The 25,339-nt window shown below is 36.1% G+C and overlaps 1 protein-coding gene across 2 annotated transcripts in view; it reads right to left on the bottom strand.

The window, feature by feature from the left end:
• LPCAT2 (lysophosphatidylcholine acyltransferase 2) overlaps window positions 1-23,544 on the bottom strand; it is a 77,134-nt gene extending 53,590 nt beyond the window's left edge. Inside the window, exons 1-5 of one of the 2 annotated variants that reach the window (XM_055364255.2) lie at window positions 22,263-22,323; window positions 11,977-12,035; window positions 6,008-6,147; window positions 3,064-3,281; window positions 1,710-1,822 (exon numbers count right to left, since the gene is read on the bottom strand). In XM_055364255.2, coding sequence (XP_055220230.2) covers window positions 1,710-1,822; window positions 3,064-3,281; window positions 6,008-6,147; window positions 11,977-11,979 — 474 coding nt within the window. In that variant the 5' untranslated portion in view covers window positions 11,980-12,035; window positions 22,263-22,323. Of the gene's footprint in view, window positions 1-1,709; window positions 1,823-3,063; window positions 3,282-6,007; window positions 6,148-11,976; window positions 12,036-22,262 lie in introns of both variants that reach the window. The other variant, XM_004057662.5, reaches the window with a different exon arrangement.
• Window positions 23,545-25,339: the final 1,795 nt, after the last annotated feature.

Genomic DNA, 25,339 nt, shown 5'->3' with positions numbered 1-25,339 from the left:
AAAACTAATGATCTGAATAAACTTAAAAGATGTAGAGCATAATTCATGGTCAAAGTGTGCATTAGGCTACATTAAATTCTTTCTTCTGCTATATATCCTTAACCAAATAATTTCCAACTTTGTTTCAGTTTTCCCATTAATATTTACTCCCACAACATATAGTTCAGGCATGTCTTGAGGACAAAGGAAAAAAGATATGTGTACAATGTGCTTTATGTTTACTTGAATTAGTTGACATATGGAATACAACTTAATATCTTTTTTCTTTTTGAGGCAGTGTTTTTAGCTTTTAACATACTTCTTCATGTTTTCAAAGTAAAAGATATGCAGTACGTTAGTTTCCCCATTAAGTAAAATAGCAACTTAATTTTCTGATGCTTTTAAAATTTAGCCATGAATAAATTGCTAAGTGAATAAAATAAAATAAAGTAAAATCCTGCACTCACAGCAGTTAGCAAAGTGTTTTTATGATAATTAGATAGGGAAAATATTATTGGGCTACATTGCCACAATAACAGGTTATTTATAAAATAAAAATTATGAATAGATATAATTCCATTCTCCAGTTTAAAAGTGGGATTCCTATGACAACGGGATACAATATCAAATATATTTTATTCAGTGAAAATTCAACAACTAAACTACTAACGATTAATGGATATACAGTGAATCGTAAAATCTCAGAGCTGGAAGGGCCATTAAAAGTCACCTAGCATATCTAATGCTTGATTTCTTTCTACAATAGTGGTAGTTCAGCCAATGCCTGAAAATTCTAGAAAAGGATTCCACATCAGACCATTCCACTTCTGGACAGAAAGTTGTTCCTCAAGATGAGCAAAATGAGCTGAAATTTATATATTTGTTATCTCCCATCTACCAGTCCTAGATATATTCTTTGGATCCACAGAGAAAAATCAAACCCTACTCCCAATGCCACCTATTCTCAATCCTCTTTTTAATCATTCCTTACATGCTTTGGTTTCTAAAACAACGTGTTTGGTGACATACTTTCTCTTGGACTTTAACATCTTCATGTCATCATGTGTGGCTAGATAACTGTAGGACTATTAGTCTGCTAGAGATGAGTTGTTTTCAACTGGGCAAAGATAAAGGAGTGACTATTAGAATCACCCTTGGTTTATTTTGCAGTAAATGTTACACCCCCCACCCCCGCATTCCAGGGAAGGGAGTGGTGAGATGGTAAAGTTTGAAAAAAGGTTCTACAGGTGATTTTGATATGCCCCTTGAACTGAAAAGCACTATCTAAATATACTTCAGGTGAGATTAAAATCTTAATCACTTACCCACCACAATATTGAGTATAACTGAGCTTATATAATTAAGCTTCTAAAATATGAAATAGGAGATACTTTCGTATAATGGTAATAGATACTACGGTATCCCCATCTCATCTATAAAGTGGTAATTAAATTTAGAGTTAGAGAATCAAATTTTTATAACACAAAGAGAAAATTGGTTCAAAGAGTTTGGAGAATAAAAAAGAATAATACATTTAATTCCACAGAGTATCTCATGGGGAAGAGGACTTCTTAATACTTGCTACTGTATTTATTCTGCATCTATTATGCTAACGATACCTAGTATAGGTGTCCACAGATATTGCTATCTGTGGATCCAAATGAGTAAGTCTATATACATACAATTAATAAACTCCCACTATATTTAAATTAACATCTACCATGTTTTACCTGGGGCCATTCTCCTCCTGATGTTGCTCGCTTTATTATTTCATTTATTGTGTTTTTTCGGGAATCCGGATCTACACGGGACACCAAAACTGGTTGCACAGCCCGTAACAGTCCTTTAAAACAAATGAAAAGTCACAGGCAAGCCATTTTTTGGCTAAAGCAACCACAGCAATAATACTGGATAGATAACATATTGTATGGAAAATTTAAATGAGTAAATCAAAGAGAACAATTAAAAAACAATTTATTAGAACTTAGCTTCTAATTTTGAAAGGAGAAGTGGATATTTACAACTAAAAACATTTCATTAATTTAACAGAACTAAGCAGCAAAAATACAAAAGGAAGCAAATGTACTTTTCTCCCTAAAGGTCTTCTTCCTCAATTGACATTAAACCTTTGGGATATGCTACAAGATTATTGTTTTATTTTAGGAATACCTTGAAAACTGATTACGTGAATTCATAGTACACATAAGTAGGAGTAACCGTTACTCATAATACTGCAATTTTCAGTAGAACATTTTTTTAAAATAGCTTCCTAACACACGAAAAATCAACTTCAATTTACCAAAGATCTATTGCTACACAATTTTTCAGGAAAAAGCCATATTACACAAAGCATGGTAGTTACATTAAAAAAAAATGTCTTAGCTGAATGACAAAGCTGCAAGAACTACTATTACTTCTCCAGAGCACTGAGGCAACATCAGGGAACTTTCACACTCTCTCATCATCTGATGTTTGCAATAAACTTGGGACAACAGGGAGTAGTTACGTGGAGACAATTCTTGAGGGAGACCAAAGCATCTGGTAGGAAAAACACTTCACTTGCGTCATTATTTTTTATGGCAGGAAGTACCTATTGTTCCACATCATAATTTTCAAAGAGCTACACATAGGTCCCTCATGGAGATTTGGGGGGCAATAATGAAGAAAACAGAGTGAGGAGAAATCACTTACTGCATTTAGCAGCCTAATATCCTGAAGATAAATTCATGAAACAGCATATACCTGTGTTTTCATAGATTCTCTCAAATCAAACATGGGTTAAATTCTCGCAAATCAAGCATGGATAGTATCTGAAAACTAGTCTTTCTGGCTATACATAAGAACAGAAAGACAATGACATAGTGATAAAAAGTTTTAAAGAGTTATGAAGCTATAAAAGGAAAGTCTCTAATCTTTTTTCACAAATATACTGTTTCCATGTAGTAACTTATTACAATAAAGTAAATATGTTTGAATGTTTATTTTAAAGTTTTTAAAAAGGTTATCAATGAACTATATATGATTATTTTAATTTAAAGCATGAGCATGAAAATATTTTATCTACGTTACCTTACAAGTACTTACTGCCAATCAGAGGGACTTGTGCATTCTCATTTCGAGATACCATAGAAGGTAACCCAGCTACAACACAGGCAATTCCATCAAAGAATGTTGAATGAGGGGCAGCAACAAAAACTGGTGCTTCCAAAGGACTTGCAATCTTTCCTTTTACAGCAACTATAAATCCCATTGAAAAGAACATAGCACGACCCAGAAATTTCAAAGCTGTTTGAGTAATTTTCCTTTGAAAATATAGAAAAGACATAATTAGCTTTGTTAATTAAAGCTAGCAGCAGGGTTTTACTCTATAATACAATAAGAAAACCAAAACATGTCAGAGTATTTCATATGAAAATATGAGCTGAGGAGAATAATAGCTAACACTTACATGGAGCTGTTTCTGCCAGGTGCCAGGCACTATTCTAAATGCTTTATATATAGATTAATCTCTTTAATCCTCAGCCTAATCTTTTGAAGTAGGTATTCTGAAATTATTACTCCCATTTTATAGATGAGAAAACAGAGGCACAGAGAAGTTAATTCACCCAAGGGTATGTGTGGCTAAGAAACAGCTCCATCATTCTGAGACTATAAAGTGTTAAACATGAATTCTCAACACACATCCCCTACTGAGATATCCAAATCAGTACTGTCCTTCAAAGTGGTTATCTTGGGAATCCACATTTGTGTAATGAAGATGCTACTATCTCCTAAAACACTTTTGGAGCTCTCACACTGAAACTGTTCTCAGAATTATTTTAGGAATTTTTTTAGAAGTCTTGTAATCCGTATTGTTACAGTTTTTAGATATCATCAACAATCATCAGAAGTGAGTTCACCATCTCACTTCCCTGGAACAGAGATGCACTTAAGCAATTCCAGAAACTACTTTTTTTTAAAACCTTTAAAAAAGATTCTGCCATTATAGATTAGTTAATTTATCAAACTGTGTCAGGAACTATGCCAGACACACAAGACAAGTAAGATCCAATTGAGTAGGGAAACAAAAATTATTCCTAGAAGTGCAAACACAGGAGGGATATCTCAGTATGTGAATAAGCATATAGCTTTTTATGAAAAATAAAATATGTACATCATCCAGGAGGTATCTAATGAGAGCTTTTTTTTTTTTTTTTTTTTTTGAGACGGAGTTTTGCTCTGGTGCCCAGGCTGGAGTGCAGTGGTGCAATCTTGGCTCACTGCAACCTCTGCCTCCCAGGTACAAGCGATTCTCCTGCCTCAGTCTCTCGAGTAGCTGGGATTACAGGCGCCCACCACCAGGCCTAATTTTTGTATTTTTAGTAGAGATGGGGTTTCATCATGTTGGCCAGGCTGGTCTTGAACTCCTGACCTCAAGTGATCCGCCTGCCTCAGCTTTTAAAAATAGGATTCTCATCTAATTTTCTCCACATTTTTGTAATAATATACTGAGGAGCTATTAGCAACTAGCTCCGAAGAAGTTTCTGTGACTTTTATTTCACAAGAAGGAGGTAAAGAAAACCACAATACTTTCCCAGAGGGCACAGAAACTGTACCTCCCTTTCTTCTTTAGTTTAGAGATGAGATTTCTACTCATGTAATGATACGAAGTGTATTCCTTTATCAAATTTCCACACCTCTTATTTTTTATCCATAGTGATATAGCTTCTGATAACTATATTTATCCCATATTCTGAGCCATTAAACACTCCTATTTAACATGTTTAAAGAATGGCTCTAAGTCTGGTCCCAGACTTCAACATTACCTGTTTGAGAGGAGAAAGAGGTACTAGTTTAATTGACAAAAGTAAAACTTTCTTTTCTAACATTTATTATATCTATTGTCTGGATTATTTAGACTATTCCTTCTATCATCCTAGGTTTTCATAAGCCACCGACAATAAAAATCAAAGAGGTAATCTGAAAAGAATTGGTGAGTCATAAAAACGTTCCTTGAAGCATTGTTTTATACTACACAACCTTGAGTTTAAAACAAAGGAGTATGATTTGCAAGAACTGAGATTTCTCTGGGGCATTGCCAGCATTGAATTCATTTCCACTTTGATAGTGAAATTTGTTCACTGGAACATGAACTGAACAGCAAACTATGTATTTCTTTAAAAGTTTCTAGAACAGTCTTTCTCAAAATTTTTGGAGGATGCATTCACATTTGAGATTTAAATACAAAAATATCCTTGCATATAAAAATTTGGCAACAATTTCAAAAGGTTTGACAATGCCCTGAAACCCATCTACAGATCTGGAATTCACATGGAATCCATGGAGTCCACATAAGAGGCTGCACTTTTAAGGCATACAGATCACAACAATTTGGTTCTGTTCAATAAGAATAAACTTTTACCAGTAGCTTTGTCAACTCATGATCAGTTTCTCCTCTATTACTATCTTAATTAGATAATGCCTGAAAAGCAGTTCCATTCTGCCTCATGCTAATGTTTAAAATAACAAGACTGTCCTGGTTAATAATTGTTATTAATAATTGTTTTAATAGAAATTACTACTAAAGTAATTAATAAAAATAGTATAACTAATCCACTTATGCCACTGCAGAAAGCTGTAGAGGGAGAAAAGCAAATGTGAAAACTGAGAGCAAGGTATTTTGTAGCTTCAGTGGTTTCAAGTATAGCAGTTGGGTATCTTTCCGAACTAGGGATGTATCGCATTTGGCAATAACTCAGAAAACAAAATATTTTAACATTAGGCAATTATAACTTTTAGAAGATTATCATAATGTAGTTGGCATTTGGGCAGTAATTTCTACGTATTTCATATGAGAAATAAAAATAAATTATTTATTATTGAGTAGGCAGATAAAACTGTAAAATTTATTATTGAGTAGGCAGATAAAATAGTTTTATCTAACAGCAGTTAGATCACTGACTAAACTATGATGAACTCTTCTTATATTGATTTAGTATATCTTAATTTAATATTATGTCCTAATATTTTGGACAAAATTATTTCTTACCTCCTCCAACCAGTTATTGGGTGGGTCAGCTTTTCAGGACAGCATACTGTTGAAATTGCAGCAAATGGCCATGCAAGTAATAAAATTAACACAACCAATAAGACACGAATTGGAAGCAAGATAATCCCAAGAAGGAAAATCTGAAAGTCAAAGTTGGTAAAAATAAATGAATGGACATTATTTTAATTCATGGCTATCAAACAGAAACATGTAATAGGAAAGTTGTATGGTGTTCATGCATTCAGTCAAGGATGAATTGACTACTATCCTGTACCAGACAAGGATTTAAGCACAAAGAAAAATAACAAATTATATCTGACTTCACAAAGCCTACTGTGTAGCAAGAGAAACACTGAAGAAAACCGTAAGACAAATGATCTGCATACCAAAGAAAGCGAATAGAGAATGCTGGGGGAACAAAGAAAAGGTGTATATGATTTAGCAGCCAGGGAAAGCTTCCTGGAGGAGTTGTAGCCTGAACAATCTTGCAGTAAGCAGGAGCTAGCAAGGTAAGAAGGGGAAATTGCTTTTTGAGAGCTTTAGGTAGAAAAGTGAAGGCATCAGAGTGTGAAGAAGTAAATACATTGTTTTATATACCTGCCAGAACTTTATAACTAATAACAATAAGGAGATAGATGAGAAAGTAAAAATAAATAATAAGAAGAAATGAAAAGTAAATAAAAAAGAATAGCAAATAATACATGGATGCTTACTATGTAATACACCAGCCATTCTAAGCACTTGGCATGTAGTAACTTATTTAGTTCTTACAACCTTAAGTTTCAAGTTTTACATACCAGAAAGGAGTAACACAGAGGGAGTTAAATTGCTTAAGATCACAAGTGGTAGAACCAGGATTTGAACTTAGTTTGGTTATAAAGTTTGTGCTCTTAATTCTTTCACTGTACTGCCTTTTGAGTAAAATAGACTGTGCTTATGTATGACACATTGCCTTTTTTTCTATAAGCTAATTATATTACTCAAATAGTAGCCTTCTTTTTCTGTCTCTGCTGGCCCTTATCTGATTCTGAGCACCATCAAATAATTTAGAAAAAAATGCCAAAATATTCTAATTATCTGATCTTTAGAATATTAAACAGTAACACAACGAAATGTACAGATCTAAAGTATACAATTCAATGAGCTTTGATAAATATATACTCATGTAACCACCACCGCAATTAAGACACAAAACATATTTACCACTCCCAGAAAGTCATCTTGTGTCTCTTCTAGTCAAACCCTATATTCTTAGGCAACCAATGCTAGATTTCTATTGCCATAATTTAACTTTATCTGTTCTTAAATGTTATATAAATGGAATCATACATCATGCATTCTTCCACTTCATACTTTTTATTCCACTATGTTTTTCATACACCAGTAATTCATTCTTTTTAATTGCAGAGTATTATTTCACTATGTGACCATATGACAATATGTTTATTGATTCTCCTACTGATGAACATTTGGGTTGTTTCCAATTGTGGGCTATTATGAATAAAGCCACTATGAACATTCTTGTACAAGCCTTTATGTGAATATGTTTTAATTTCTCTTAAGTAAATACCTAGCAGTGGAAATGCTGGCTCATAGATGTTATTTAACTTTATAATAAACCACCAGTTTTCCAAAGTTGTGTCATTTAAAAGTATCAGTGGAAATGTGTGAGCATTTCAGCTGCTGTACATCCTTGCATTTGGTTTGGTAGACTTAAAAAAAACTTTATTAAGGTACAATGTACATAAAAGAAAAAACACCTATTTTAAGTTCATAGATTATGAGTTTTTCAAATGCATACCCCTATGCAATGACCACCACAATCAAGATATTTACATCATCTCAGAAAGTTTTCTTTTGCCCTTTGCAATTACTACACCCTCCCCAAACCTAAGCAACCACTGATAGGCTTTCTTTCACTGTAGTTTTACCTGCTCTAGATGTTCATATAAATAAAATCACTAGCATTTATTTACTCTTTTATATCTGGCTTGATCACTTCATATTTTTGAGAGTCAACCATATTTTCATATATATCAGTATTTACTCTTTTTAATTGGAGAGTACTATTCAATTGTATGAATATATCACGATCTATTTATTTACTTGTTCATGGGCATTTGGCCTATTATAAGTTTTCAGCTATTATACCTCATATGAACATTAATGTTCAAATCTCTGTGTGACCATACATTTTCATTTTACTAAAAATAAAATTATTGGGTCATAGGGCATGTTTAACTTTGTATAATACTATAAAACTGTTTTCCAGAGTGGCTTCACCAGTTTACATCCCCAGCAAGGTATGAGAGTTCCTGTTACTCCACATCCTCACCAATATACGGTATGGTCAATTTTTTAATATTTAATGTTAGCCATTAAAGTGAGTATAAAAGGATATCTCATGTGGCTTTAATCCACATTTCCTTGATGAACAATAATGTTGAACACATTTTTCATATACTTATTGGTCATTCCTTTAACTTCTAATATTAGTGTCTGTTCAAGTCTTTTTGGCCCATTTTTACTGGTTTGTTAGTCTTTTTCTTATCAATTTGCAAGAGTTCCTTACATAAATGTATACAAGCCCTTTGTCAATATATGCATTGAAAATATTTTCTCTCATTCTGTGGCTTTCTCATTTTCTTAATGGTATCTTTTGATTAAAGTAATTTTAATTATGATGAAGTTTAATTTATTAATTTTTATTTTATGTTTAATTCTTTTCTGTGTCCTTCTGAAAAAATCTTTACCTCAAGGTCCTGAAGATATTCTATATTTTTTTCTTCTAGAAGCTGTATGATTTTCACTTTTACATTTCAATCTATGGTCAATCTTAAATGACTTTTTTTGTGTGGTATGCAGTATGGATCAAGGTTCATTTTTAACCATTAATTTATCCAGTTGTTGCAGCACCAAAAGACTTGACATTCCTCAATGAATTTTCTTGGTAACTTTGCAAAAAATCAATTGAATATTAATGTATGGATTTTCTTTCTGTTGCATTGATCTGTTGATCTATACTTCTGTCAATACTCCACCACCTTACTTACTACAGGTTTGAAGTAAGTCTTGAAATCAAGTAGTATGTGTCTGCCCATATATTCTTCTTCATCATTTTTCTGAAGGCTATTTTAGATACTCTGCATTTCCATATAAGTTTTAGAATTGTCAGTTTCTACACATACACAAAAACCTGTTAGGATTTTTACTGAGATTTCCTAAGTATTTAATGTCATTTTATTGCTGTTATAAATTAGATTACTTGATTTCATTTTGCAATTGTTTGCTCCTATAGTATATAAATGTAAGATTGGTTTTTCCTAAGTATTTAATATCATTTTATTGCTGTTATAAATTAGATTACTTGATTTCATTTTGCAATTGTTTGCTCCTATAGTATATAAATGTAAGATTGACTTTAAGTTTTGATCTTTTATCCTATGACCTGGCCAAGTTCACTTATTAGTTCTAGTAGTTAGTTGTTCTGCTGATTCCTTAGGAAGTTCTTCATATACAGTCTATATCATTTGTGAATAGGACAGTTATACTTTTTCCATTCTAATCAGTATGTCTTTTATTTCTTTTTCTTATCTTATTGCACTGGCTAGGATCCCTAGCATAATGTTGAACAGAAGTGGTGAACAAGATATTTGTCTTATTCCAAACTTTTGAGGAAACAGATTCAATATTTTACCACTATGATATTAATTGTGGGTGTTTTGTAGATGCCCTGTATCTGATGGAGAGAGTTTCTCTTTATCCCTATTTTACTAAGAATTTTTTTTTATCACTAGTGGGTATTGAATTTTGTCAGGTGAGTTAATGAAATTTCTGCATCTATTGAGATGATCACATGCATTTTATCATATGTCCTGCTTATATGGTGAATTACATTGAAATTGGAATTTTATATGTTAAATCAACCTTATATTCCTGATATAAGATAAATTTAGAAGCGATATACACAGTATCATCCTTTCTATACAATGCCATATTTGACCTGTTAATGTTTTGTTAAGAGTTCTTTTAGCTATGATCATGAGGAATATTGATCTATAATTTTCTTTTCTTATAATGTCTTTTTCAGATTTGGTATCAAGGTAATGTTAGCCCCATAAAACTAGTTAGGTACCGTTCCACACTTCTCTACTTTCTGAAAGAGCTTGTGTGAGTGATTTTATTGTATTCTTAAAAGTTTGACAAAATTTACTAGTAAAATAATCTTGGTGAAACGTTTTCTTTAAATGTATATGTGTGGATACAAAATAAATTCAAATTCCTTCATAGATAAAGGGCTATTCATATTTTCCAGTTCTTGTGTCTATTTTTGATACACTGGATTTTTGTCCATTTCATGTATGCTTCAAATTTACCGGCATAAAGTTGTTAATAATGTTCCCTTATTAGCCATTTAGCCTAGAATGATATATGCTGTTTCATTCTTGATACTGGTAATTTGCATTTTCTTTCTTGTTTTCTTATCAGTCTTGGTAAGGATTTATCAATTCCTTTAATGTATTCTATTAATCTATTAAACAAATGTTTGATTTTAATTTTCTATGTGGTTTGTTTTCTATTTCACTGATTATTGCTTTTATCTTTATTATTTCCTTTCTTTGACTTACTTTGTGTTTAATTTGTTCTTCTTCCAGCTACTGAAGGTAAAAACTTAAATCATTAATTTTAAATCTTTCTTCTTTTCTAGGTATTTAAATGTATTGGTTTAGTTGCAAACACTGCTTTAACTGCATCCTACAATTTTGATATGTTGCATTTTGTTTATATTTAGTTTAAAACATTTTGTAATTTCACTTGTAATATATTTTTGACCCAAGGACTATTTTAAAGTACATAGCTTGATTTCTAAATATGTAGATTTTTATCAGATATATTTGTTATTGATTTCTAATATAATTTATTGTGTTCAGAGAACATTCTCTGTAATATTTCAAACTTTTGATATTTATTGAGGTTTTTTATGACCCAGCATTTGGTCTATGTCGGTAAGCACTAAATGTGTACTTGAAATTATATGCTGGTGTTTTTGGAGGTAGTGTTCCATAAATGTCAATTCAGTAAAAGTGGTTACCAATGTTCAAATTTTCTATATTATTAATCTTTGGTTTGATTGTTCTGTCAATTACCAAGAAAGGTGTGTTACCATCCTCAATTATGTTTTATTTAATTCTTTGTTTAGTTTTCTCAATTTTAGCTTCATGTTTTCAAAGTTCTGATATTACGTACGTAAACATTAAGTGCTGCTAAGTTTTCCCACTGACCGTTTAAAGAAATGTTCCTCTTTATATCTGATATCATGACATGTCTTGAAGTCTACTTTATCTGATATTAATACAGTCATATCAGCTTCTTACACTTACATTATTTCCACATTATCTTTTCTCCCTTCTTATCTTTGTATTTACATTTATAGTGCATGTATTGTGGATTAATGTATAGCTGGGTCTTATTCTTTTGTCTAGTCTGAAAATCTTTGCCTTTAAGTTAGAATGTTAATGTATACTAAATGTAATTATTGATGTATTTGGGTATAAATCTATTGTTTTGCTATTTCTTTTCTATATATCCCATCAGTTTTGTTTCTGTTTCTCCTTTTCTGTTTTCTTCCTTGAGTTCATGAAATTTTTCTTTAGTGATCCATTTAAATTTCTTTTATGGCTCCTTCGCTATACCTTCTTGTATTTTTAGTCAGCAGTTGGTCTGAAGATTACAATGTGTGCTTAGCATAAGACAATGTACTCAGAGTTAATACTGTACCACTTCGCAGAAAGTGTAAGAAAAGTACAATTCCATCCCATCCACCACTCTTTCAGTATTGTTATGTTTTACCCCTACATATATGTAAACACAAGAAAATAATAATTTTTGTATTAAATGGTTACATTTTCTAGCTCTTTGATGAAATTAATATAAAGAAAAAAGTTTTATATCATTCTTTCCATATTTACCATTTCCAGTGCTCTTCATTCTTTCCTGTATATCCAAGTCTCAATCTGGTGTTATTTTCCTACAACCCAAAAAACGTTCTTTACCATTTCTCTTCTTTCTTTTTTTTTTTTTTTTTTTTTTTTTTGTGATGGAGTCTCGCTCTGTCTCCCAGGCTGGAGTGCAGTGACGCGATCTCAGCTCACTGCAAGCTCCGCCTCCCAGATTCACTTCATTCTCCTGCCCCAGCCTCCCAAGTAGCTGGGACTACAGGTGCCCGCCACCACGCCCGACTAATTTTTTGTATTTTTTTTTTTTTTAGTAGAGACGGGGTTTCACTATGTTAGCCAGGATGGTCTCAATGTCCTGACCCCGTGATCCGCCCACCTCGGCCTCCCAAAGTGCCGGGATTACAGGCGTGAGCCACCGTGCCCGGCCTCTTTACCATTTCTTGAATGCAGGTCTGACAACAAATTCCCTTCATTCTTATCTGAAAATGTCTTCATTTTCCCTTCATTTCTGAATAATATTTTCATTAGATATAGGATTATGGGTGGATAGTTCGGTTGGGTTATCTTTTTATTGGTGAGTTCTAAGAGTTATTTATATGTTTTGAACACTCTACTCTTACCAAATGTATAATTTGCAAATATTTTCTCCCATTTGGTAAGTTATCTTTTCAATTTCATGGTAGTGTACTTTGAATCACAAAGTGTTTTATTTTGATGAAGTCCTCTTTACCCATTCTGTCTTTGGTGGCTAGTACTTTTGTTGTATGTCTAGAAAACCACTGCCTAATCCAAGGTCATGAAGATCTACACTTATGTTCTCTTCTAAGCGTTTTATGATTTTAACTCTTACATTTAGTATTTTGATCTGCTTTGAGTTAATTTTTGTATATGCTCTCAGGTAAGGACCTAACTTCCTTCTCTTGCACATGTCAATCCAATTGTCCCAGACCATTTGTTGCAAAAACTACTCTCTCCCCATTTTATTGTCTTGGCAATCCTGTGGAAAATCAGTGGCCACAGACGTATGAATTTACTTCTGTATTGTCAATTCTATTTCATTGATCTATATGTCTGTCTTGTTACTGGTACAACACAGTCTTGATTACTGTAGCTTCACAGTACGTTTTGAAAATGAGAAATGTGAGTTATCCAGTTTTGTTTTTATTTTTCAAGATTCTTTTGGTTGTTTGTAGTCCCTTGCATTTCTGCATGAATTTTAAAATTAGCTCATCAATTTCTGCAAAAAAATAAAGAAGCCAGCTGATATTTTGATAAGGGTTATACTAATCTGTAGATCAGTTTGGGAAGTGTCATTATCTTAACTATTTAAGTTTTCCAAATTTATGAACACAGGATGTCTTCCCATTTATTTAAGTCGTCTCTAATTTCTTTCAATGATATTTTGTAGTTTTCAATGTAGAATTCTTCTGTTGCTAAAGTATTTCACTCTTTTTGATGCTAACTTAAATCGAACTGTTTTTAAATTTCATTTTAAGATTGTTGCTTGTGAAAAAATATGCCATGATTTTTGTATATTGATCTTGTATCCTGCCACCTTGCTGAACTGATTTATTAGCTCCAAGTGTTTTTGTGCATTCCTCAGGATTTTCTATGTTTAAAAAATCATGCCATCTTGATGGTTTTACTTCTTCCTTTCCAATATAGATGTCTTTTCTTTTTCTTGCCTAAGCGCCCTTGCTAGAACCTCCAGTACAATGTTGAATAGAAGTGATGAGAGTAGATATCTTTGTCTTATTCCTGATCTTAGAAGAAAACTTTTTGGTGTTTCGCTATTAAGTATGTTAGCTATTTTTCACAGATGCCCTTTATAAGGCTGAGGAAATTCCTTTCCATTCTTAGTTTATCGAGTGGTTTTTATCATGAAAGTGAGTCAAATCGTTTTTCTGTGTCTATTTTCTTGTGCCCTTTATTCAATAAATATGGTGCTCATGTTAATTTTTCTATGTTGAACCAACATTACATTTTTGGGCTAAATATGACTTTGCCATGGTATAATTCCTTTTATTAGTTGCTGGATTCAGTTTGCTAGCATTTTATTGAGGATTTTTGCATATATATTCACAATGGATATTGGTCTGTAGTTTTCTTTTATTGTGATGTCCTTTTTTGGTTTTGGTATCAGAGTAGGCCTGGCCTCACAGAATGAGTTGGGGAGTGCTCCATCTTCTTTTATTTTTTGGAAGAGCTTGTGAAGGATTGGCATTAATTCTTCATTAACCCTTTGGTAGTGTTCACTAGTGAAGTCATCTGGTCCTCAACTTTTCTCTGTGGGATGTTTTTAATAACTAGTTATCTTTTTATATATTATAGGTCTATTTGATTTTTTATTTATTCTTGAATTAGTTTTGGTATTTTGTGTCTTTCTAGAAATTGGTCCACTTCAACTAAGTTATTTAATTTGTTAGCATGCATTTGTTCATATAATTCCTTATAATCCTTTTTATTTTGGAAAGGTCAGTAGTATTGTCCTCTCTTAATTTGAGTCTTCTTTCATTTTTTTCTTGGTCAGTGCAGACAAATATTAGTCAGTTTTTTTTTTCAGAGTACCAACTTCTGGAGTTGTTATTTTTCTTTATTGTTTTATTATTACTTTGGAATCATTGGTTATTTAGAAGTAATTTAATTTTGACATATTTGTGAATTTCTCAAATTTTTTCTGTTATTGATTTCTAGTTTCAATCGACTGTGGTCAGAGAACATACTTTGTATTATTTTAACCACTTTATATTTATTGAGAATTGTTTTATTGTCTAACATACAGACCTACCTTGGCAAATGTTCCATGGGCACTAGAATAATGTGTTTTCTGCTGTTGTTGAGTGTTCTACATACATATCTGTTAGATCTAGTCTGTTTATAGTGTTCTTCAAGTCTTCAATTTCCTTATGATACTGTCTCATTGTTCTACCTTCTATCATTATTGAGTAATTGAAGTCTCTAGCATTGTTGAAAATCTTTCACCCTTCAATTCTGTCACTTTTTCCTTTGTGTATTTCTGGACTCTGCTGCTAGATGCATATATGGTTATAATTATTACATCTTAATGAATCAACCCTCTTATCATTATAAATGTCTTTCTTTAGCAACAATTTCTGTCTTGAAGTCTATTTTATCTGATAGTAATACAGCAATTCCAGCTCTCTCCTGGCTACTGTTTGCATGGTATATCATTTTCCATCTTTTTACTTCCAACCTATTTGTGTATTTGGATCAAAAGTATGTCTCTTGACCAGGCATGGTGGCTCACACCTATAATCCCAGCACTTTGGGAAGCCAAGGTGGAAAGACTGCTTGAGCCCAGGAGTTCGAGACCAGTCTGGGCAATATAGGGAGATCCCATCTCTATAAAAAATACAAAAATTTGTTGGGTGTGGTGGTGCATGCCTATAGTTGCAGCCACTCAGGAGGCTGAGATAGAAGGAACACTTAAGCCCAGGAGGTCAAGGCTAGAGTGAGCTGTGATTACACCACTGCACTCCAGCCTGGGCGACAGAGTGAGACCCTGCCTTTAAGTAAATAAATGAATAAATAAAGTGTGTCTCTCTTAGGAAGCGCACAGTTAGGTATTTTTATCAATTCTGTGAATCTTAATTTTAATTGGATTGTTTTATCAGTTTATATTTAATGTAATTACTAATAAGGTAGGATTTATATATGACATTTTGCTATTTGTTTTCTGTATGTCTTAGGTCTTTTTAAATTTCTCTATGTCTACATTGCTGCCTTCTCCTGTGTTAAATATTTTCTAGTGTATCATTTTAATTCCCTCATTCTTTCTTTTGCTATATTTAAAAATGTATTTGCTTTGTGATTGTCCTAAGTGTTGCCATCTTAACTTATAATAATTTTTTGGTTCGGATCAACCAACTTAATTTCAATAGTATACAAAAACTGTGATCCATTCCCTCCTTTCTCCTATTTGCTATTATTGTTATACAAATTATGTCTTTATACATTGTATGTGCATCAACACAGATTTATAATTATTGCTTTATGTAGATGTTTTTAAAGTTGGATAAGAGAAAAAAAGATTTACAAACAAAAAAATTACATTTGTACTGTCCTTTATGTCTACCCATGTAGTTACCTTTACCACTGCTGATTATTTCTTCATGTGAATTGGAATTACTGTCTAGTATCCTTTCACTTCAGCCTGAGAGACTCCCTTTATTATTTATCTTAGGGCATATGTGCTAATGACAAATTCTCTCAGTTTTTGCTCATTTATACTTCATTTCAAGGATAGTTTTCTAGCTATACAATTCTTTGTTGACAGTCTTCTTCTTTCAGCGCTTTGAATATGTCATCCTGCTACTCCCTTCTGGTCTCTGTGGCTCTTGATGAGCAATCAGTCAATCTTGTTGAGGATTCTTTGTACATAATGTAACTGTATATATAGGTATCTTTGAGTTTATTCTTAGAGTTCCTTGAGCTCCTTGGGAAGGCAGATTAGTGTTTTTAATCAAAATCAGCAAGTTTTTGGCCATTATTTCTTCTAATATTCTTTCTGCATCTTTCTCCTTTCCTGGGACTCCCATTACGAAACTGTTGGTAAAGCTGATAGCGTCCACAGGTCTCTGAGGTTCTGTTCATTTTTCTTCATCTTTTTTTCTTTATGTTCCTCAAACTAGATAATCTCAGTTGACCTGTTTTCAAGTTTGCTGATTCTTTTTTTGTTTGATATAATCTGCTGTTGAGCCCCTCTAGTGAATACACACACACACACACACACACACACACACACACACACAATGCATTGCATCTTTATTGATATTCTCCATTTGGTGATACCCTGCTCCATACTTTCTTTTAGCTCTTTACACATCGTTTCCTTTAGTTATTGGACCATATTTTAAATATCTGATTTAAAGTCTTTGTATAGTAAGACTAAAGTCTGGGCTTCCTCAGGAAAAGTTTGTATTGACTGCTTTTTAAACTATTTATAAGCTATACTTTGTTTTTCTTTACACACCTTGCAATTTTTAAATGAAAACTAAACATCTTAAATAATATAGCAACTCTGGAAATTATTCTCATCCCTTTCCAGGGTTTGTTGTGGTTGCCGTTTGTTGTTGTTATTTGTTTGTTTAGTGTCTTTTATAAACTAATTTGTAAAGCTTTTATTCTTTGTCAATGTGGCTACTAAAGTTAAAGTCTCTGACCAGTTAGCTTAGTAATCAGCTAATAATTAGAGATTTTCTTAAGCACCTGAAACCAGTAAGTTTCCTGATGCTTGCAAGGGTCTCTGTGTACATGTTGGGGCACATCATAAACAGTCAGGTGACAGATGACAACTCTGCCTTAGCCTTCACTTTCTGCTTGTACAGTCCCTCAAGGTTAGTCAGAGGTGACAGCTTAGGGTATTTTTAGATATTTTCAGGACATGTGCATAGCCTTGAGAATTAACAAAGCCTTACTCATGTGGACAGCCTTCTAGATTCCTAGGAATATGTCAAAGCTTTTAAAGTCCCCTATGATCATCTCATCCCTTAGCTTTTCTTTTAAGGTTTTTGGCTAGCCTACTGTTTGCTCCAACTGTTACTCCCTGTCTCAGGCAGCTGTGATGTTAAGCAATTGCCTCTGATTTTTTTATTTTTATTTTTTAAGAAGCAGTCTCCCTATGTTGCCTGGGCTGGCCTTAAACTTCTGGTCTCAAGCAATCCTCTCACATGAGCCTCCTGAATAGCTGGGACTATAGGTGTGCACCACTGCACTCGCTTTCCTCTGATTGTTTTTAACAAACACCCTTGAGAGAAGGCTATTTGCACTGTGTAAGCACCAAGACAAATCAAATAAAGACAGTCTTCCAAATGAGGCATTCCAGGCAGCCACCAGACTGACCAGTAATGGGGCTTTGAAAATGCTCCAACACTATTTTTCCCCCTCTAGTGGCTGACAGGTTGCTGGTTTTCATTATGACTGTAGGCTGTTGGTTTTTAAGGCTACTATAGAGCTGAGGATGAGGAATTAGAATAAAATTAAACTGTAACGAAGCCTACTATTCTAACTAAGAGTCAGCACTCTTAAATAAATGCTCCTTGGATTGTTGAAAGCCTTTGGTTAATTTTCAGAGCTAAGACAAAGTCGATTCTGATTTTTTTTTGTTTTCATTGCTTTTATAGAGAAGATAATTTTCAGAGGCCTTTACTTCACCAGTTTTGCTGATGTCTCATCTCAGTTTTTTTATTCTGCTTTTTAGACTGAATAATTTCTAGTGACCTATCTTCAAGTTCACTAACACCTTCTTCTACCATCTTCAATGTGTTGTTGAGCCCATCCAGTGAATTTTTCATTTCAGATATAACAGTTTTCAGTTTTGAATGCCCATTTGGTTCTCTTTTACATTTTCTATTTCTCTGCTAAGCTCCTTCCAACTATTCATTCATTATGCCATTCTTTACTTTTAAGTCCTTGAGCATTTTTATAATAGCTCCTTTCAAGTATTTTTCTGTGAAGTCCTACATTTGATCATCTTAGGGTCTGTTTTTATTGCCTGATTTTTCTTTTGGTCACAGGTCACATTTTCCTATTTCTTTGAGTGTCTAGTACAGTTTTTATAATATTTTGGCCATTTTGGGTGATATATTACAGATATTCCGGATTCTGTTATCCTTTTCTAAAGAATGTTGATTTCTCTCCTGGCAGGTAGGTAAAATTCTGGCTGATTGCATTCACTTTGTGAAGGCTTAGTTTTATACTTTTTTAGGGAAAAATTGTTTGAAGCTAGCCCTTAGTCTCAGACTGAAGCCTTAGTCCTAGGGTATAGGACTAGCTTTTCTCCTATGGTATCACCTTTGTGAGGTTTCAGTGTAAAGCCTGAGATGTTTGCCAAGGCCCTCTTAATTGGTGGGATTCTAACTGTGCCTTCCCTGTGGTGTCTATCAGTTGAAATGTCTGCTCAGTTTCTTCTTCCTTCCAGCTGTTACTTTCCTCCAGGGTCCTTGAAGGCTCCTTTGTAAATACACAGCTCAGGAATCGGCCAAGGTTTTGAGATCATTTATATGCCAATTTAGGGGCTCCCTCATTTCTAGGTTCCTCCTTTCTGGGACTTCCACCTTCGATTTTTAGTCACTTTGATAGTCTTGAACTTTGTGCTCTGATATATCATGTCAATAAGGCTGAGGCTTTCTAGCAATCCCTTCATGTGGTGTCAAGTGATAACCTTCAGGGAAAAAAAGGGGCTGGGGTAATGTTACACAGTATAGAAGTATTATTTCAAGAAACAAATCCCTCCAGTTTCTGTCTGATTTGTGTTGCTCTATAGTGCCTTCGTGTAGTTTTTCATATTTTGACTAGGGTTTATAATTGTTTGTCTACATTGTCTACATTGAGCTACTCCACCATTCCTGAGACTAAAACTAGTCCTGTTAAATTATTATTATTCACTTGAAAACTGACTTACAAATATAATGAAACTTATGCTATCAGTCTTATTTCCTATAAAACAGAATACATATTAGGTAAGATGAGTAGGAGTTTCAGAACTATAATATAGAAGGGATCTTGGATCCAGGAGATTTTTCTTGAAGCTCTGTGTACATGGTAAGCACACTATTTTTAGCTAATGTTATATTTATTTGAATGGTGGTGCAATGAAGTATGGTGGTATACTGGGGAAGAGTACTGTGGAGAAGATGAGACGACTCAAATTCCCAAGTCACTCTGGTAGGTCACTGGCTGAGATTCTCTTCAAAGAGGTATCATTATTAAAAAACAAGAAATAATCTTGACTGAAAGAAAGGACCATATAGCATAGACCCTGAAGAAAGAGTTGGAATGAGTTTAAAGTATATTAGCATAAGAGTCACTCATGTCTACACTGAGCAACCCATATGGATTTTAATTGAACAAGTTGCAAAATATTAGGCAACTTTTTTTTCTGTGCCATCTTCAAGGTTTGCAACAAATAATAGTGCCTAATAGTAAATCAATTTTGAGTTAACTCATTGACAAATTAAGAGAATTCATCATATTTCCATTTGGTAATATGTCATCTCCATTGGGTGGCCTTCTCTCAGTGTTATTCTCTGGTTTTCCTTCATTACACTTACTAAAACATGAGATTATATATTTTTGTACTTGTTTGTTTAACTATCTTAGTGAAATGTGAGGACAACAGTCCTTAAGCAAGACATTGATCATCATTTAAGATTAAATTTAGTCTAAATTAATCATACTAAGCCATACTTAAATGAAAGTGTGTCCACCTTTTAAACTGGATAATATGGACATTGTTTTTCTACCATGCCTATTCAAATCTTCCCTTTACCCAGATGATTCAAGCCACTGAAACCTCTTTGGTATCTCTGATCTATATAAATGTAAAAAGTATTTTTAATATCCAGACTTTGTTAAATTCCATTTAATCCAAGTAGTAAATTTTAAGTACAGTATATACTTTGTAGAAAATATATAGGATAACTATCAATATTATCAATATTAAGATCAATAAACAATAACAGATTATTTCACTTAATTGTAGCCCTGCTTTGAGTTATTAATATTCCAATGTAATAGACGAGAAAAGTATAGTTCAGAGAGGTTAAGTGACTTGGCCAAAGTCATACCAGTTCCTATAACTGACTAGCTATCATTCCATTATACTATAACTCTCAGAGAGTTATTTGGAAGAGATCTTTAAACAGTAACAAACCAGGTGATGGAAAAACTTAATAATTTATTATAGGTGCAATATAAATATTTGCCAACATTCCATGCTGTTTCTTTCCAAAATATGAAGTCAAATAGATGGGCATATTTTCATTTAAGTATGATTTAATTAAATCAGACTGAATTTAATCTTGAACAATGGTCTATGTATTTACAAATGTTTCAGAATGTGAAGACACAAAAAGAATATCTATTAATTTAAAGACATGAGGATCACATTTTTAAACGTTTAATTTCCTCACAAAGCAGTATTACTACATTCTTTATCTTCTTCCTGTCTCACACCCGTCTTCAACCAGACACCCATCTACCATTACTCAAGCCACCACCTGTGTTGCTTAGCTCTGCACTTAACCTTCCCCCACTGTAGAGGACAATGGTCTTAGTGCATACAAGCTGATTGCAAATATTATACTGCTTCAAATCCAAAGTAATGTGTGAGATGGACATGAAAACTTCAAAATTGTTCCCCCACCCCCCCAACCCCCGCAGAACACACAGGACAAATGTGGTTAGCAGGGTCTATCTTGTTCTCTGATCACTAACTTCAACAAAGAGGAAGTCCAAAGAGTGCAACTGCCAATGGTAAAAGGAACCCTTTACAAGAAAAAGGAAAGGAAAGGAAACTTCCTTTGTGCATAACAGTATAGCCATTTTTAACAATGGAAAACAGCCTGGGCTACTACTTCTCATGCTTCAACTTAGGAAACGTTTTTAGGTGAAGACTGATTCTGGACCAAAACTTCTTGAACATCCTAAGCTGACTCAGTTGTCCCTTTTCTTTGATTCTGACTTCCCACCCTCCATCATGCTCCTGCTTAGCTAAATCTTTCCAGCCTTACCTGTTGTTCTAACTACAGACCTAGGCTCTCTGCCTTCTGCCTCACTCTTATCCATCCCATACTGACTCCTCTCCTTCCTAAGGCAAAAAAAAAAAAAAAAGACTTCTTCAAATCTACTCTCCCGTGGTAGATCTGCCTCCCACTAAACTCAAGTTGAAGCTTCTGTCACAGATTCACAGATTCCTTCAACCTTCTGGGGCATGGAATGTAGCCTGCGCCACCAGCCAGCTCAGTCTCTTCCTGTTTTGGATTCTCCTCTCAGGCCCGCATCTTCCCAGCATCTTCTCTCCTCCCGTGCCCGCTCAGACCATCCTCTAAATGTCCTCAATTCTCAGACACACATCTCTGCCCCTTTCAGGCTCACGGCCCCTCAAAAGCCCTCTCCTCTCAGATCCACTGCTCTTTCTTCCTCTGATGCCTTTGCTTCCCAGACCCACAACGCCCCTCAGACCCACGCGCCCCTCGACCGCCCTCCCCCGTCAGACCTACACCAGTCACCTGGACCGGCCCCCCAGACCCTGGCTCCCCTCGGGCCACCTCCCTCCTCAGACCCATGCCCCCTTCAGGCCACCTCCCTCCTCAGACTCACGCCCGCCTCGGACCACCTCACTCCCTCAGACCCACGCCCCCCTCGGCCGCCCTCCTCTCTCAGACCCACACCCCTTCCCTGGACCCCCCTCTGACCTAGGCCCCCCTCAGACCACCTCTCCCCTCAGACCCACATCCCCCTCAGACCACCTCCCCTGTCAGACCCACGCCCCTCACCTGGACCCGCCTCGCGGAGCCGATCTGCGTCTGCTGCACGAAGGGGTTCGGCACCGGCGGCGGGAAGAAGGACGCCTGACGGGGCACCATGGGCGGCCGCAGCCCCACGTTCCCGACGCCTGCACCTGGCACTGTGGCCGCCACTGCCGCCGCCTGGGCGCACCGGCTCATAGTTGAGCCGGGCGTAGAACCCGGCCGAAGCGACCTACGCGGGCGCTGCAGCCAAAACTGAGCCGAAGACCTACTAGAGTCCCAGCCTAGGGCGACGCTGGGGAGCCTCTGCGCAGGCGCTGAAGTTACTTAGACGCCTGCTGCTGCCGCCCTGCCCCTTCGGCTGTGACACACCCCAGGCTCTGGCCACACCCCCTCAGGCATCTGGCTCCACCCCCTTGGTAATATAGTCCATCCCCTTGGAGGGGAATGCTTTTCCTTCGGAGCCAAGACCCTGAAGGGTACCCCAGGATCCCTAACATTCCACAGCGAGACACTAGGCAGTTCCCTGCTTTAGGGTCGGACGGACCTGGATTTTCAATCCCTTTTACTGGGCCTGTGACGCTGGCCAAATCACTATCTCTATGAACCTCAGTTGCCTTCCGTAAAATGCAGATAAATGTATTCTCAGATAATCCTAACCTGGATCCAGTAATGCCATTGAGCAACCACTTCCCCTGGGCTGTTCCATTAAGTGAGCTAATATTAATACACCCATGATGGCACTAGGAGTGGAATTTGTTTCACTCAAAACATAATGGACTGACAGGGGAGAGATGGTTCTCCAGAGGAAAACTGAGCTACTATTACCAGAAAAGGCAAAAATTACAGTTGCCCTCCACGCTAGATGAGGAACCTGACCCAGAAAAGGGAAATGTATTGGGCTGTGGCTCCATTTCACACTGAGGAAGTTCAAGCCTGTTTGGACCTATGTGGGTGCTCGTGGGGGTGGGAGGGCAGGGGTTTGTCCCATTATCTGAGGACAGTTGATCAACCCTGAGTGGCTGAGAGTTAAAGGAAGGAGATGATAATCAACTCATCCCAATTGATCAACTCTGCTCACAGCAGGTAGGAAGGCCAGGATGAAAATCTGAGTCTGAGCCCTGGGGTTCTCCAAAGTTACCCTCTGAATGCCAGAATCTTCCAGCCCTACCACATAGATGTGTGGCCTTGAGTCAGTCACTTAACCTGAGTTTGCTTCCTTGTCTAGGAATGGGAGATTCATTCTAACTCCATAGAATTGTAGCAAGGATTAAATAAAATAATGCATGTGTAGTGTTCATAGAGAAACACTGAAGAAATGGCATGTTTTAAGCATTATTATGTTGTGGAGCCACTGACTTTTCTGTCAGTGTAACAGGGAACATTAATAACAGTGCATTACAGCCATGATAGAAGATTCCCCAGTCTAGGGGGTCTTCAAGTTGGGACTGGCAGACCCTTGAGACTCTTTAGCCAGATACCTGCACAGAAAGATGTCTTTCCAACTGTCAACAACCTAAGCCAGGCCAGGTGCAGTGGCTCACGCCTGTAATCCTAGCACTTTGGGGGCTGAGGAGGGTGGATCCCTTGAGCCCAGGAGTTCGAGACCAACCTGGGCAACAAAGAGAGACTCCACCATCTCTTTAAAAAATTAAAAATTAGCTGGCTGTGCTGTTGCATGCCTGCAGTCCCAGCTACTCAGGAGGCTGAGGTGGGAGGATTGCTTGAGCCCAGAAGATCAAGTCTGCAGTGAACCATGATCATGCCATTGCACTCCAGCCTGGGTGACAGAGCAAGACACTGTCTCAAAAAAGAAAAAAAAAGAAGAAGAAGAAGAAACAAAAAGAATCTGAGTCAAGGGGACAGGCCATGGGAGGATAAAAGATAGAAAAGATGGGGCCGAGAGTGGTGGCTCACACCAATAATCCTAGCACTTTGGGAGGCCGAGGTGGGTGGATTGCCTGATCTCAGGAGTTCGAGACCAGCCTGGGCAACACGGTGATACCTGTCTCTACCAAAATACAAAAAAAATTAGCTGGGTATGGTGGCGTGCACCTGTAATCCCAGCTACTTGGGAGGCTGAGGCAGGAGAATCACTTAAACCTGGGAGGCGGAGGTTACAGTGAGCCGAGATTGCGCCATTGCACTCCAGCCTGGGTGACAGAGTAAGACTCCATCTCAAAAACAGAAAAAAGAGATAGAAACAATGACATCAGGCTCACTGAGGAGGTCACCTGTAGAGTTCACTCCTTACGCACCTTCCTCACCAGCCCCATCATAAGAGGCCAGAAGCAATATATATACTATCAATCAGACTATCAGAGCCAGAAAGGGCCTCAGAAAAACCCCAGGCCTTCAATTTCTGTTCAACAGTAGCTCCAGAATTTCCATGTAGGAGATTAGGGGTGGGTAGACTGGTAGGAAGGAGTAAGGAGCTTATCCATTAATACCAGCTGTGTTTAGAAGCAAGCACAGTATTTCTCCCCTAGCTGTGTTTACCCAGCGTGGTTTTGGGGGTGGTGGAGGGTAGCAGGAGTGGTTTTGAAGGTGGTGGGGGTGGTTTTGAGGGTGGCGGAGGGTGGTGAGATTCTGGTTTGAGAGCTAAAGCTCCTCTGGCTATCCTTTGGCCTTGTAGGTCCCTAATAGCTATGGAACCCTGGAAAAATCACTTCTCTTGAGCCATCAGTCTCTTCATCAGTAAGATTCAACTAATAATGGCCTCTTTTTATTTATATGGTTGGAAAGGTTAAAATAAGTGACACATGAAAAGTGCCTTGCACATAGAAAGCACTCTATTAATTGAGGGGGATATTATTGTTACTGTTCATTGTTAGTAGTAGCGTTAAAACTGATATGATTGCTAATGAAGAAACGGACTTAAAGAGGAAGCAAACCTCGAACAGATGCCACAATAAAGCAACAAAATTGCTGATTCTTCAGGGCTTTTTCTACAGGACAGAGGGACTAGAGCTTACTCTCCCTGAGGTTCTCTTGCTGTTTACTTTGGAAGCTCTGACCTTTCCAGCAGACACCATCACCTGTGCCTTGCAGGGAGCAGAGATTCGGACTTTTTAAGTTTCCGCTTCTGGCTGGGTCTGTGGCCC

The sequence above is a fragment of the Gorilla gorilla genome, chromosome 18 (genome assembly GCF_029281585.2).
Source record: "Gorilla gorilla gorilla isolate KB3781 chromosome 18, NHGRI_mGorGor1-v2.1_pri, whole genome shotgun sequence".
Classification (NCBI taxonomy): domain Eukaryota; kingdom Metazoa; phylum Chordata; class Mammalia; order Primates; family Hominidae; genus Gorilla; species Gorilla gorilla.
Note: the sequence above shows the minus strand (reverse complement) of the source record. Positions and strands in the feature narration are given on the sequence as shown.